The following is a 16,757-nucleotide window of genomic DNA, read 5'->3' as shown; positions in this document are numbered from 1 at the left end:
GTTTAGGAAATGACAAACTTCATTTTCACCAGGATATAATGAGTATAAGAAACAAAATGGACCAGTTGACTGTTTGAATTAATGACAGAGCAGCTTATTACACTAGGAACTGACTGTATAAAGGTGGAATAATAATGTATATTAAAAATAATATAGTGTACAGCCCCATAGATGTAAGAAATTATTGCATCAGTCAACATTTTGAGGCTTGTTGCAGTAAGTCCCATGTTAATACTCTGCTTGTTTATGTGGTTACTGTTTCCAGAGCTCCCTCATGAAAGGTTAGTATATTCCTCAAGCAGGTAGAATCACTATTAACTCAGCTGTTCTCAAAAACCAAAGAAATTACCACTCTTGGTTACTTTAGTGTAAATTTTCTTATTTGTAATAATGACAGAACAGATTATGAGAATGTAATGTGCTCTTTTAATCTGAGAGCACATACTGACTTTCCCACGAGAGTGACAAAGGACTACACAAGTCTGATTGACAATATCTTCATAGGCAGTAACAGAACTGATAACATATGTGTAACACAAATCTTAAATGGTCTTTCTGACTATGATGCTATAAAAATGTATGATGTAACCCCTGCTAACAGAATAGTTTTATCACTGGATTGTATAGACTAATCAAGAGTGAAAATCTAGAAAACTTCGGTAGACATTTGCAGCATTTAGAATGGGGCACAGTATATAAGGCTAAAAAGTCAACTCTATTCCTGAATGAATTTGTTATCCTTTTTGAAGCTGCATTTCCTAAGAGAACTTCCAGAAGTAGCAACCTTAATGATTACAGGAAACAGTGGCTCAATAACGGAATCAAAACATTCTGTAAGACAAAGAGAATGCTTTATGTTTCACTCAGAAACTCTGACAAACTGCAGGATAAGGAGCACTACAAATTATATTGTAGCATCCTAAGGAATATAATTAGAAAATCCAAATCTGAAATTGACATCTCAAATAATAAAATAAAAACAATTTGGGAGGTAGTCAAAAGGGAGACAGTAAAAATTTCAAAAGATACAGACAGTATCAAAGTGTGTCATGATGGAAGCACTGTAAATGTAGTGATATAGTTGCCAATATCTTCAACAACCATTTTTTGACAGCAGTGGATAAAACTGGTTGTAAAGGATCTATGTTTGAAGCCATGAACCTTCTTCAAAAAGCAGTGCAGAATGGAATTATTCAGATATATATGCCTTATATTACACCTGATGAGATTGAAAAGGTAATAAGCTAAATGGATACTATATCTCTGAAAGTATTGAAGCACTGCTGCAAATTTATTCTTGAAGTTCTCTGTCACACATTTAATGAGTCTATGAAGCAAGGTACTGTCCCCAATAAACTCAAATATACAATTGTAAAGCCACTGTTTAAAAAAGGCAATCTACATCTACATCTACATCTACATTGATACTCCGCAAGCCACCCAACGGTGTGTGGCGGAGGGCACTTTACGTGCCACTGTCATTACCTCCCTTTCCTGTTCCAGTCGCGTATGGTTCGCGGGAAGAACGACTGTCTGAAAGCCTCCGTGCGCGCTCTAATCTCTCTAATTTTACATTCGTGATCTCCTCGGGAGGTATAAGTAGGGGGAAGCAATATATTCGATACCTCATCCAGAAACGCACCCTCTCGAAACCTGGCGAGCAAGCTACACCGCGATGCAGAGCGCCTCTCTTGCAGAGTCTGCCACTTGAGTTTATTAAACATCTCCGTAACGCTATCACGGTTACCAAATAACCCGGTGACGAAACGCGCCGCTCTTCTTTGGATCTTCTCTATCTCCTCCGTCAACCCGACCTGGTACGGATCCCACACTGATGAGCAATACTCAAGTATAGGTCGAACGAGTGTTTTGTAAGCCACCTCCTTTGTTGATGGACTACATTTTCTAAGGACTCTCCCAATGAATCTCAACCTGGTACCCGCCTTACCAACAATTAATTTTATATGATCATTCCACTTCAAATCGTTCTGTACCCACACTCCCAGATATTTTACAGAAGTAACTGCTACCAGTGTTTGTCCCGCTATCATATAATCATACAATAAAGGATCCTTCTTTCTATGTATTTGCAATACATTACATTTGTCTATGTTAAGGGTCAGTTGCCACTCCCTGCAGCAAGTGCCTATCCGCTGCAGATCTTCCTGTATTTCGCTACAATTTTCTAATGCAGCAACTTCTCTGTATACTACAGCATCATCCGCGAAAAGCCGCATGGAACTTCCGACACTATCTACTAGGTCATTTATATATATTGTGAAAAGCAATGGTCCCATAACACTCCCCTGTGGCACGCCAGAGGTTACTTTAACGTCTGTAGACGTCTCTCCATTGATAACAACATGCTGTGTTCTGTTTGCTAAAAACTCTTCAATCCAGCCACACAGCTGGTCTGATATTCCGTAGGCTCTTACTTTGTTTATCAGGCGACAGTGCGGAACTGTATCGAACGCCTTCCGGAAGTCAAGAAAAATAGCATCTACCTGGGAGCCTGTATCTAATATTTTCTGGGTCTCATGAACAAATAAGGCGAGTTGGGTCTCACATGATCGCTGTTTCCGGAATCCATGTTGATTCCTACATAGTAGATTCTGGGTTTCCAGAAATGACATGATACGCGAGCAAAAAACATGTTCTAAAATTCTACAAGAGATCGACATAAGAGATATAGGTCTATAGTTTTGCGCATCTGCTCGACGACCCTTCTTGAAGACTGGGACTATCTGTGCTCTTTTCCAATCATTTGGAACCCTCCGTTCCTCTAGAGACTTGCGGTACACGGCTGTTAGAAGGGGGGCAAGTTCTTTCGCGTACTCTGTGTAGAATCGAATTGGTATCCCGTCAGGTCCAATGGACTTTCCTCTATTGAGTGATTCCAGTTGCTTTTCTATTCCTTGGACACTTATTTCGATGTCAGCCATTTTTTCGTTTGTGCGAGGATTTAGAGAAGGAACTGCAGTGCGGTCTTCCTCTGTGAAACAGCTTTGGAAAAAGGTGTTTAGTATTTCAGCTTTACGCGTGTCATCCTCTGTTTCAATGCCATCATCATCCCGTAGTGTCTGGATATGCTGTTTTGAGCCACTTACTGATTTAACGTAAGACCAGAACTTCCTAGGATTTTCTGTCAAGTCGGTACATAGAATTTTACTGTCGAATTCAATGAACGCTTCACGCATAGCCCTCCTTACGCTAACTTTGACATCGTTTAGCTTCTGTTTGTCTGAGAGGTTTTGGCTGCGTTTAAACTTGGAGTGGAGCTCTCTTTGCTTTCGCAGTAGTTTCCTAACTTTGTTGTTGTACCACGGTGGATTTTTCCCATCCCTCACATTTTTACTCGGCACGTACCTGTCTAAAACACATTTTACGATTGCCTTGAACTTTTTCCATAAACACTCAACATTGTCAGTGTCGGAACAGAAATTTTCGTTTTGATCTGTTAGGTAGTCTGAAATCTGCCTTCTATTACTCTTGCTAAACAGATAAACCTTCCTCCCTTTTTTTATATTCCTATTAACTTCCATATTCAGGGATGCTGCAACGGCCTTATGATCACTGATTCCCTGTTCTGTACATACAGAGTCGAAAAGTTCGGGTCTGTTTGTTATCAGTAGGTTCAAGATGTTATCTCCACGAGTCGGTTCTCTGTTTAATTGCTCGAGGTAATTTTCGGAGAGTGCACTCAGTATAATGTCACTCGATGCTCTGTCCCTACCACCCGTCCTAAACATCTGAGTGTCCCAGTCTATATCTGGTAAATTGAAATCTCCACCTAAGACTATAACATGCTGAGAAAATTTATGTGAAATGTATTCCAAATTTTCTCTCAGTTGTTCTGCCACTAATGCTGCTGAGTCGGGAGGTTGGTAAAAGGAGCCAATTATTAACCTAGTTCGGTTGTTTAGTGTAACCTCCACCCATAATAATTCACAGGAACTATCCACTTCTACTTCACTACAGGATAAACTACTACTAACAGCGACGAACACTCCACCACCGGTTGCATGCAATCTATCCTTTCTAAACACCGTCTGTACCTTTGTAAAAATTTCAGCAGAATTTATCTCTGGCTTAAGCCAGCTTTCTGTACCTATAACGATTTCAGCTTCGGTGCTTTCTATCAGCGCTTGAAGTTCCGGTACTTTGCCAACGCAGCTTCGACAGTTGACAATTACAATACCGATTGCTGCTTGGTCCCCGCATGTCCTGACTTTGCCCCGCACCCGTTGAGGCTGTTGCCCTTTCTGTACTTGCCCAAGGCCATCTAACCTGAAAAACCGCCCAGCCCACGCCACACAACCCCTGCTACCCATGTAGCCGCTTGTTGTGTGTAGTGGACTCCTGACCTATCCAGCAGAACCCGAAACCCCACCACCCTATGGCGCAAGTCGAGGAATCTGCAGCCCACACGGTCGCAGAACCGTCTCAGCCTCTGATTCAGACCCTCCACTCGGCTCTGTACCAAAGGTCCGCAGTCAGTCCTGTCGACGATGCTGCAGATGGTGAGCTCTGCTTTCATCCCGCTAGCGAGACTGGCAGTCTTCACCAAATCAGATAGCTGCCGGAAGCCAGAGAGGATTTCCTCCGATCCATAGCGACACACATCATTGGTGCCGACATGAGCGACCACCTGCAGATGGGTGCACCCTGTACCCTTCATGGCATCCGGAAGGACCCTTTCCACATCTGGAATGACTCCCCCTCCCCCCGGTATGCACACGGAGTGCACATTGGTTTTCTTCCCCTCTCTTGCTGCCATTTCCCTAAGGGGCCCCATTACGCGCCTGACGTTGGAGCTCCCAACTACCAGTAAGCCCACCCTCTGCGACTGCCCGGATCTTGCAGACTGAGGGGCAACCTCTGGAACAGGACAAGCAGCCATGTCAGGCCGAAGATCAGTATCAGTCTGAGACAGAGCCTGAAACCGCAATAAGGCAGAGCAATAAGGCTGAGGTTTCCAACTACCAGCCAGTTTCATTGCTAACAAGTCTTACTAAAACCCTAGAGAAACTTATGATCAAGACAATCATAGATAATCTTAATAAATTTAACATCTTTAATAAAAACCAGTTTGGATTCCAATAGGACATTTCAACTGAACATGCGATTTTCTCATTTGTCAAACCAACTCCTCGAATGAATAAACAATAAAATGTCACCAGTTGGAACCTTTTGTGAACTGTCTAAAGCATTTAGATCATGAAATTCTACTTATGAAGGCTAAGCACTATGACTTATGTGGTAAAGTAGGGATGTGGCTCGAATCATATATAGATGACGGAAGGCAGGTGGTAATATTGAATAATTCTGCAATGGTACCTACCTGCTCCGACTGGGGCACAGTGAAATGTGGAGTACAACAGGGGTTGGTGCTTGGTCTCTTACTTTTCCTAATCTTTGTCAATCATCCGCCTTGGTGTGTGACACAGAAAGTACGCTACACCATGTATGACACAATCCTTATGATAAAGTACCAAACTGCAGTCCATATAACTCTGCTACCACCATATTCAAAGAAGCTCTAGGCTGGTTCACTTCTAATGGTCTGTCCCTCAGTGTTAACAAGACTCACTGGGATTACACATTGACAACACTCTAAACTGGTCAGTTCACATCATTGACCTGTGTAAAATACTGAATTTGGCTGTATGTGCCATTTGCTCAATTTCATCTGTCTGTGACCTGGAAACAATCAAAAGTGTGTACTTTGAATATTTCCATTCACTTATTATGTATGGCATCATGTTCTGGGGAAAGCAATCATCAGCAAATAAACTCTTTATTGCACAGAAGTGTGTCATCAAAATTCTGGGTGGCATCCACCCTAGATGCTCTTTCAGAAACTTATTCCAACAATTGGGGATCTTCACCATGCCATGCCAACACATTTTTTCACTATGTGCCATGTGAACAATAATCGTGCAATGTACAGAACAAACAGAGAGTATCATGATCATGATACAAGAAGTAAACATGATCTTCACAAAGATATAAAAAATCTCAGTATGGCATGGAAAGGAATACATTGTCCAAGCATAAAAGTATACAATAAACATCAAATTCATGTTGAATCAGTCATTGGAAATAACACTAAATTCAAAAAACAGCTAAAACTTTACCATTTGTATAGTTTTTTTTATTCTTTACAGGAATTTTTTTTGACAATATGATATAATTAGTGAAATATGCCTAATTTTAAGCATTCTTCTAAGAAATGACTATGTAGCACTGTACATCAATTGTTGACATTGCTTTTTATATGAATGAGAATGTTTGGGTAATCATCATTACTAGTATGATCTACATTGCTATTTTAACACTTGAACCTCTTGTATACTCGTATATTTACATAAGATTTAGATTGTGAGTTTCATGACCATTTACATACAGTTATTATTGTAATAATCTGACATGTTCTACATCCTAGCAATGCACTCACATCAAGGATCTGTGAAACCTGAAAATAAATAGATAAATAAAATAAATAAATGCACCTGAACAAAACATCAGAAATGCCATGTGATTGTGACCTGAGAAATATGTTGTAAATAAAAAACTTGCGTTTAGTGATTGATTACATTGTGGTTGTGGTTTCTTTATTATCTCCAATGCTAAAAAAATGTTCAAATGTTCCTCTGCCACTTGTAACCACTTGAATTTTTGGATTTTACCTCTTGTAACAGTGCCCCCCCCCCCCCTCCACCCCCAAATCTTGCTAATAGTCCAGACCACATTCACTTTCATTTTACATTGAGATGTAGGCCATCTCGACCACATGTATACCATGAAATGATCATTACTATAAATGAGATAAATTTGAACTTATACACAGGCCACTGACTATTTTTCTCACCAAGCATTAACAGCCAATGGAATAGAAGAGAAAATGGCAGAGGGGTAGTGGTACATGATGTAGTATCTACCACACACTTTAAGGTCACTTTTGGGGTATCACTGTAGGTATATATTATAGAATTAAGTAACATGTGCTCTGTAAAAGTTTCAAGTTGAAAATCAGTGGCAATCAAAAACACAGTTTGTAAATTTCACATGCAAAGCTATGTATTTCCAACTAAAGTACACAGGAAGACTCCCGGTCTCTAGATTTATCAGAAGTCTTCAGCACTTGTCACCATAATAACAAAGATGTATTCACAAGGTAGATACCTCCGTATAACTGACAACAATAAGAATCTATTGGCAAATAGAGCTCAGCACTTTTTTCCCGGTAGAAAAAAACATAAATAATGATAAGCTTGTAACAAGTTTTGGGGATGGTTTTGTGAAAACATAACCATGACAAAAATATTTTTGTGATGAAATAACATTCACTGATGTTTCAGGATGTGCATACCATTGACTTGGAGCCTTATCAACATGGAGGGACAAACATAACTGGCTTTCAGCTTGTCGATACCACAAGTGATCATGTACAAAACATAATAAATTCATGGAAGAATTTTGAAATAGAAGATCTTGACAGGCCTGATATTGAACCAGAACAGATTGAAGTAAGTACCTGAAGGGAAGGGAGAGATAACTTTTCAATACAACAGGCTTAATCCATTCAGTCTGCAGAAATCTAGAGGCTTACATAGAAGTCTATCATAAACCCATCATGCATCTGTACATGAATGGAATGAAAGAAAGACCACACTTTCAGTTTTACTTTTAAATGTACTTAGAAGAAGTACCCTTAGTCAGATTTCTAAATTATTACTTTATTATTGCCTTTATTAATAATTCTATGTTATTCACCAGCCACAGTTGGACCGACAGCGTCAAGATACAACATTATCATAATTTATGATAATTTATGAATACCACTTTACTATGATAGTAATTTAATACCACAAGACATATTTAAGTTATAAATTAGATTACAATATCACAACTATAAAATAGATACAAGTATAAAATGAAATTAGATATAATGGTTGCTGTTGGAGTCATGGAACTGAGCTGCAGCTCAAGTAAACACTATGCTATTACTAGAGAAGAATTCTTCAATATTGTAGAAGGGTTGCTCTTTTAACTTGCACAAAATAGTTGTTTTAAACTGCTCCCATGATAAAGACTGAATGTGATCAAATAGAGCATTAAACAATTTTAGGGCCACTGCTGGGAAGCTGTTTTGTGTCTTTGCTAATCAACACCTTGGCATGCCGATACTGTCTTTGTTACGAGTGCTGTATTTGTGAACTTCATTTCTCTTACTGTAAATATCATGGTTTCTCTTTATGTGGAAGATGCAGTTCAATATATACTGGCTGTAAACAGCCAGAACTCCAAACCTGATAAAAATTCATTTACAGTGGTCTGTTTTTTTGCTTGAAGTAATGATCCTCATTGCTTTCTTTTGCTGTAAAAGCACATTCTTGCAGCCTGCAGAATGGCTCCAAAACAACATCCCATAACTGATGTGGCTGTGGGACATTGCATAGTACACAGGTAGAAGGTACTGTTCTGGTACTATACTTTTCAGTTTCCTCAAGAGATACAGGACCTGTGAAAGTTTGGAACATACATGTTTGGTGTGCTGTTGCCAGGTTAATTTGGTATCAATGAGAAAGCCCAGAAGTTTAACATCTGCTGTGTTACCCAGTGCTCCAGTATTGCTGAGGCTGCATAGCAGCCTCTGATATTTTCTTCATTACTTTTTATTTTGTTCATGGTAAACCAGGCCTTAGCTTCATTGAACAAGTCTTCTGCTTGTTGGACTGCCTGTTCAACATTCTCTCCTTTTGAGAACAGGGTTGTATCATCCACAAACTGCAAGGTGTGCCCATTGGAGCCTATGACATTTACGAAGATAAGGAACAGCAAGGGCCCTATTACCGATCCATGTGGCACACCGTGCTGTAGCCTCTTTTCACCTGAATCAGCTCCTTGCATGGAGACAATCTGAAGATTGTGAGCTTCTTCAATAAATCTGCATTGCTTTCCTTCTTTGCTTTTTCTACTTCCTTTCCATAGATGCTTTTGGTCTGTAAATAACCATGGAAGATGGTTGTAAAATGCTAACGTTTATGGCTGGTATTTGCATTTTTGTTGATATTTGTTTTATGTGCGTTAGGCTATGGCCTAAAACATATTTCTTTGCCTAGCATTTCATTTACCAGTTCCAATGACTATATGTCTTTTGTTACTGTAGTATACTGAATTTCAGTCAATAGAGTCAAGTGTAGTAGATATCTATACCTACTGCAGCTGAGATAAGAACATCCATTGGTAAAAGAAGTGAGAGTGTGCACAAATTACAAAATCATAATCAGAATTAGATTACTTTATTACATATACACATAAATCATTAATTTAATGCACAGATAACTTGTCAATATAACTGATATGACAGAGACACATAGAGTGTCAGAAAATTAATATTAATTTACAACCAGCAGACCAAGCTTATCACAATACTACAAAGACAGCTCTTTCAAAATCTAAAAATTCTGTAACTTAATAAAAACAATTTTGTATCAAGATTGGATGTGACTTCCTCTTCAACAATACTAGTTCCATATTGTAGAATTTTTTCCTTTTAAACTGTTAGTATTTTTATAGCCATGTACTGCAGAACGTGTGCATAGCAATTTAATATATATTTGTTTCTAAAATCATATTTACGTTGCAAGTGATGGCCTATAAAAATTCTGAATTGTTATTCATAAAGATAAACAAATATGTAACTACACAGAATAATAAAAATATTTAGAAACCAAAATAGGGGTGTGGCCGAGCAGTTCTAGATGCTTCAGTCCAGAACCGCATGACTGCTACGGTTGCAGGTTCGAATCCTGCCTCGGGCATGGATGTGTGTGATGTCTTTAGGTTAGTTAGGTTAAAGTAGTTCTAAGTTCTAGGGGACTGACGACTTCAGATGTTAAGTCCCATAGTACCCAGAGCCATTTGAATCAAAATAGGGGTGAGCATGAATCCACCGATTTCTAATAGATTTTTGTAGTAGTAATATTCTGTTTATACTACTTGCATTCCCAAAAAAGTAATTAAATATCTTACAACAGACTGAAATAGTTGTAAAAAAACATTTTTCATGTGTCCATGTCACTTATGTAGAACAGTATTGTCACTGTGAATCCATAGCCACTAAACTTGTTTTACACGTGAAGCCCGTGGTATTTTTTGAAGAAATATGCCCCTAAATGTAGTAGAATCTGCTTTTCTAACGTCCTGATTTTTATGGAAAATTTGGTAGTTATTCGTTTTTTGCCATTTAGTTTTAAATTGTGTTAGGTGGGTATTTGTCATGTTCAGCTTTAATTCACTTAGATCAAAACAGTGTTCCAAGCTGTTTAGGACATCTCTAACTTTTTGGGGATCTTGTAAGGCATCTCATTTTCAATGAGCAGAGATATGCATTTACAAATAAAAATGAATGGAAAATGATACTTAGGAGTAAATGATTTATATAAAGCAAAAACAATATTGGGCCAAATACAGAACTGTGTGGACTCCCTGTGAAATACTATTCTAGTCCAAGAAATAATTCCCTGTACCTAATGTTACAACTACATTTGCTTTCTCTCTTTAAATACAATTTGAACTACACTCCTGGAAATGGAAAAAAGAACACATTGACACCGGTGTGTCAGACCCACCATACTTGCTCCGGACACTGCGAGAGGGCTGTACAAGCAATGATCACACGCACGGCACAGTGGACACACCAGGAACCGCGGTGTTGGCCGTCGAATGGCGCTAGCTGCGCAGCATTTGTGCACCGCCGCCGTCAGTGTCAGCCAGTTTGCCGTGGCATACGGAGCTCCATCGCAGTCTTTAACACTGGTAGCATGCCGCGACAGCGTGGACGTGAACTGTATGTGCAGTTGACGGACTTTGAGCGAGGGCGTATAGTGGGCATGCGGGAGGCCGTGTGGACGTACCGCCGAATTGCTCAACACGTGGGGCGTGAGGTCTCCACAGTACATCGATGTTGTCGCCAGTGGTCGGCTGAAGGTGCACGTGCCCGTCGACCTGGGACCGGACCGCAGCGACGCACGTATGCACGCCAAGACCGTAGGATCCTACGCAGTGCCGTAGGGGACCGCACCGCCACTTCCCAGCAAATTAGGGACACTGTTGCTCCTGGGGTATCGGCGAGGACCATTCGCAACCGTCTCCATGAAGCTGGGCTATGGTCCCGCACACCGTTAGGCCGTCTTCCGCTCACGCCCCAACATCGTGCAGCCCGCCTCCAGTGGTGTCGTGACAGGCGTGAATGGAGGGACGAATGGAGACGTGTCGTCTTCAGCGATGAGAGTCGCTTCTGTCTTGGTGCCAATGATGGTCGTATGCGTGTTTGGCGCCGTGAAGGTGAGCGCCACAATCTGGACTGCATATGACCGAGGCACACAGGGCCAACACCCAGCATCATGGTGTGGGGAGCGATCTCCTACACTGGCCGTACACCACTGGTGATCGTCGAGGGGACACTGAATAGTGCACGGTACATCCAAACCGTCATCGAACCCATCGTTCTACCATTCCTAGACCGGCAAGGGAACTTGCTGTTCCAACAGGACAATGCACGTCCGCATGTATCCCGTGCCACCCAACGTGCTCTAGAAGGTGTAAGTCAACTACCCTGGCCAGCAAGATCTCCGGATCTGTCCCCCATTGAGCATGTTTGGGACTGGATGAAGCGTCGTCTCATGCGGTCTGCACGTCCAGCACAAACGCTGGTCCAACTGAGGCGCCAGGTGGAAATGGCATGGCAAGCCATTCCACAGGACTACATCCAGCATCTCTACGATCGTCTCCATGGGAGAATAGCAGCCTGCATTGCTGCGAAAGGTGGATATACACTGTACTAGTGCCGACATTGTGCATGCTCTGTTGCCTGTGTCTATGTGCCTGCGGTTCTGTCAGTGTGATCATGTGATGTATATGACCCCAGGAATGTGTCAATAAAGTTTCCCCTTCGTAGGACAATGAATTCACGGTGTTCTTATTTCAATTTCCAGGAGTGTAGTTCACAGCACAACATTTATTTCCATATCTCTTTCTTCATAGATCAGTGTGTAACCCTACACTATTGCGCACGATACTTATTAAAGGCTGTACTATGGTAAGTTGATGGGCTTCACCTTATAAGAAAGGATTTTGGTACATATGTTGACTACGTGTACCTGAATGGAGGCAAAATCAGACTTTCACCCACTCAGTAACAACAATAATATGTCAAGCAAGTCTGAAGTGCAACTACACATTAGGACGGAAGGAAACAACACTGCAGATGCTACCAAATTGTTAATAATACGGTCGACAGCCTAACTAGGCATTAACTGAGTTTCTTTCCAGTACAAGTTGATGTACGTTCATACAAAACAACACGTAATAACACTAAATAATATGGTAAATTGTGGAACCAGAAAAATCTATTGAACTAATAATTTCACTTTCTGTACTGATATGGACAAACCAAAAATACACAACAATACACTATAATGTTTACTACAAACTTCATACTGTCTATTGATCTGATTAAAATCGGGCATAGGTTAACCTAGAAATAGCACTTTCAAAACACACATACAATGTCAATTTTGAAAAAGGTAAAACACTAATAAATTTTGGTTTTATATCGACTTTAACTTTGCTGGTCAAATCAGTTCAGTACACTGCAGAATTTAAATGAATAGAAAAGAAAAGGGGGGGGGGGAACCTGAAACTATTATGATCACTGTATTGAAACTATTAACTATTGAAAGCATTAAGCACTCAAGATTTCCAATATATGAATTACTACTCTTTTTGTCTGATTTCCTGCTCATTTAACTACCATTATTTTTGTCTCAAATTAATTAACTTCATTGCCAAACCAATTTCAACATCATCTTCCAACTTTGTCAGACCTATATTATTTGCATATTTATTCATTAACAACAAAGTTCTTTAAATATCATTCCAACATAGATAGGTCTGCAGGTAAGTATTATTAACATAAACTTTAAATCTTCATTTCGGGACACTCGGATTGCACAACATATGGAAAGGACCCTGTCTAGGTTAGTGATGAGGATAATTAAATGATAGGACAGTTCTGGTAAAAGTTAAGTTGTTATTGAACAGTCAGGAACAAAAGTAACACTGGTCCACACGAATACAGAACTAAAAGTTTCAACCTGTTCGTATCGATGCGGCGGTTGGCGGGCGGTGAGATGGCGAGGCGCAGAGCACACATACAATCACAGCTATGGCTCTTGATGTATCGGCACTTTACTTCTTCATAGCGTCGCAATATTTTTCCATTTAGTGCCTATAGAATTTTTCCATGCTGTATAGTCATCGGAAACGGCACATCCGAGGCTCAATGAAATCACGTTTTCCAGGAGAGCCTCCTCGATCCAGAGCATGTTTCTCAGACCGATGCCCAACTCCGACTACTACTGCTGAGCCCGTTATGCCATGCTGCGCCCGTATGCATTTTCCCGCGCTCGCCTGCCATCCACCTTTTACCGCTCCCTGACAGATAGGGTATTCACCAAAGATTTTGCATTCTACATATCCTAATACATTGCCTACGTATGGACCAGGCGCACAATTACAACTTTAACATCTTACAACCATTTCAACATTTCTTACATTTCCATTTTGTTATAATATTGCTTGCAATTTGACATAAACATTAATATTCACATCGAAAATTGTTTACAGTTTCTTTAACATAATGACATGAAAAGAAAAAAGAAATGAAATCAGAACATCGCCTACACTAATTTATCGAAAATCAGAAGAAAAAATTATTATATGTACAGTTATTGTTGTTACATATGCCCCTGTTTACAGTAAATTTCACTAAGTGCAAATTTGATGGGAACACTAATTTTTATATTTATACAGTGGTTCTGAATCTCTGTGTGAATGTCCCAAAAAAAATTTATACCACAAACTTCCTTTCACTGACATTATATAGGTCTACACTTTTTAACATATCAAGAACATTTACTTATCATTTACTTAAGTGCTTTGGCACAGTCCAATCTCCTATCACAACATTATTTAAATATCAAATTACTCATTTTTACTAAATTTCACAAAGAAATAATTTCAAAATCTGGAACACAAATGCAAATATCTATATACACTATAAGACAATTTGTTGCTGCTTGCATTGAATGGCAGTTCATTTCCTTACTTACTAAAAAAAAAAAAAAAAAAAAAAAAAAAAAAAAAAAAAAAAAACCACACACACACAATAATATTTAGAAAAATCACTACATATATTTGCTGCCTATTATTCAGATTTGGGCAGTCCATTTCGCATCATTTTACCACATCACCTATACCACGCTTACAATTCTCCATTGACTATTTATCTGCCCTCATTGGTGTTTGGCAGTCCTTTATACTATGACTCATATACTGCCCACTTTGTTTTTTGACAGTCCCATCTTTTATTTGGCTTGCAGCGTTTACCATTTCTTTTCATCCCTTTTCTCCATACATCTTTACATTTACAGTACATTTGGTAATCTGAAACTCACATAAGTACATTAGCACACTGATATTGGTACACATATATTTACAAAGGTTAGTTACATTTGGAATAAATTAGTTTCAGCATAAGATACAGCATATTTACTGCAAATTGCTCTCTGAGTGTACTTAGGTCACTCCTAGGAACATTACTTACACCTAAAGGTTTTTTGGATTCTGGGTAGATCAGGTAGTAAGCATTATCATGTGGAATGTTCTGTATTATATACGGCCCATTGTAAATATATTTAAATTTGAAAATTTCATGGTTCAGTTCACTAGACTTTTCGTGGGTTTTTAAAAGAACATAATACCCAATTTTAAATTTTGACACTTTCAGGTTTTTTTTCGTGTCTTTTAGATCTAGATTCAGCCTTTTGCTTTGCCCTTTTTCTGACTAAATCTTTCTTTTGACTCAACCCCAAACTTGTACAACGTGGAAACTCTAGTTTTTCCTCAATTAAACTTTTACTTCTGCTGCCTAACAAAATTTCTTCCGGTGGGAATCCAGTAGATTCATGTTGTAAGGTGTCCATGACATTCTCGAAATCTGATATAAATCTACCCCAGGCTCTATGGTTATGACTGCAGTACGTTCTACACAATCTCCCTATTTCTCGCATGTACCTTTCAACCGGGTTGCTAGCAGGATGGTAGGCTGCGATATATTTAACCTCCACACCATTTTGCTCCATTCCTTCTTTCCAAATTTTGGATATGAATTGGGGACCATTGTCAGATAGTACTGCCTTGGGTTTCCAGATGGTTCTGAAGTATTCAACCATCCTACTAAATACAGCTTTTGCTGTTGCTTTTTTCAAGGGGTATAATTTCACAAACTTTGAGAATACTTCCAAAATTACTAAAATATATGCACAATTTCCTGAAGTCTTTGGGAGGGGACCATACAAATCTACAGATAATAATTCTAGGGTGTCTTCAGGTAATGTACTTTGCATTGGACCTCTACTAGTTCTGTTCGGTACTTTGGCCCTTTGACAGACATCACACGACTTAATTCGTTCATTTACCTTCTTACTGACACTATCAGCAATCACTATTACATTATTCAATTTATCCAAACATTTCTTTGGCCCACTATGCCCCAATGCTAAATGAAAATAATCTATGACATCAGTATCAAACTGGTGTGGCCAACATACTCTCCATTCCTCAGTGACTAAATCCTTCCTCCTATATAAATTGCCTTTAAAGATTTTGTAATACTTCTTAATTTGAGGATACTGCACACTGTCAAAATTTACCTTCACAGATTTCCATGTTGGATCCTCATTCTGATGGTATCTCATATTTTTACATATTTGCTCAATTTTCCTTTTTCCTGAAACCTCTTTCATATACCTTATCTGAAAAGTACCCTCTTCACCATTTTCATTGGGCACTTCACTCATACCATTAGGCAATTGAGATAAAGCATCTGCCACATAATTCTCAGTACCCTTAACATAGCAAATCTCGTAATCAAATTGTTGTAGGTACAAAGCCCAACGAGTTAGCGTGCCATTAAGTAAATGACAATCTTTAAGAAAAGTTAAAGCTTTGTGGTCAGTATGTATTATGAGCTTATGGCCCCATAGATAATTTCTGAATTTCTTTAACCCCCATATAATGGCTAAAGCTTCCTTTTCCAATATAGTGTAGTTTCTCTCGTATTTTGTTAGAGTTCTACTTGCAAACGCGATAGTCCTGTGTTCGATTTCTTTGCCATCACAGATTTCTTGGAAAACTTCTATACCAATTCCATAAGCACTGCTGTCAGTACTCATGTGGAAAGGTTTTGACAGTATGGGGTGATGCAAAATATTGTCATTCAAAAGTTCACTTTTTAAATTTTCAAAATCTCTCATACATCCTTCAGTCCACACAAAAGCACTATTTTTCTTAAGTAGATTATTCAAATGAGGACTATTAAAAACTTGCCCCTTGACGAATTTTCTATAGAGCCCACATAAACCTACAAAGGCTTTCAACTGTTTTTTATTTCTAGGAGCTGGACACCCTGCTATTGCACTTAACTTTTCCGGGTCCTTGCCAATACCGGTCGTAGTAATAATGTGCCCCAGAAACTTTATTTATGACTTCACAAATTCACATTTCTTCCACTTAAGTGTCATGCCCCCTGCTTGTAGAGCAACAAAAACTTTCTGCAATAATTCACAATGCTCTTGCCATTCTTCTGTAGCAATCAGTAAATCATCTACATAAATGGTTAGCCGGGA

The 16,757-nt window shown here is 39.2% G+C and overlaps 1 protein-coding gene across 3 annotated transcripts in view; it reads left to right on the top strand.

Moving 5' to 3' along the window:
- Positions 1 to 16,757, top strand: part of LOC126470105 (glutamate receptor ionotropic, kainate 2-like) — a 522,028-nt gene that overhangs the window by 281,488 nt on the left and 223,783 nt on the right. For all 3 annotated transcript variants that reach the window (XM_050097682.1, XM_050097680.1, XM_050097681.1), the window contains exon 7: positions 7,362 to 7,529. In XM_050097682.1, coding sequence (XP_049953639.1) covers positions 7,362 to 7,529 — 168 coding nt within the window. The remainder of the gene's footprint in view (positions 1 to 7,361; positions 7,530 to 16,757) is intronic.

The sequence above is a fragment of the Schistocerca serialis genome, chromosome 3 (assembly GCF_023864345.2).
Source record: "Schistocerca serialis cubense isolate TAMUIC-IGC-003099 chromosome 3, iqSchSeri2.2, whole genome shotgun sequence".
In the NCBI taxonomy this organism is placed as follows: domain Eukaryota; kingdom Metazoa; phylum Arthropoda; class Insecta; order Orthoptera; family Acrididae; genus Schistocerca; species Schistocerca serialis.
This window is presented reverse-complemented; position numbering and strand designations above follow the sequence as displayed.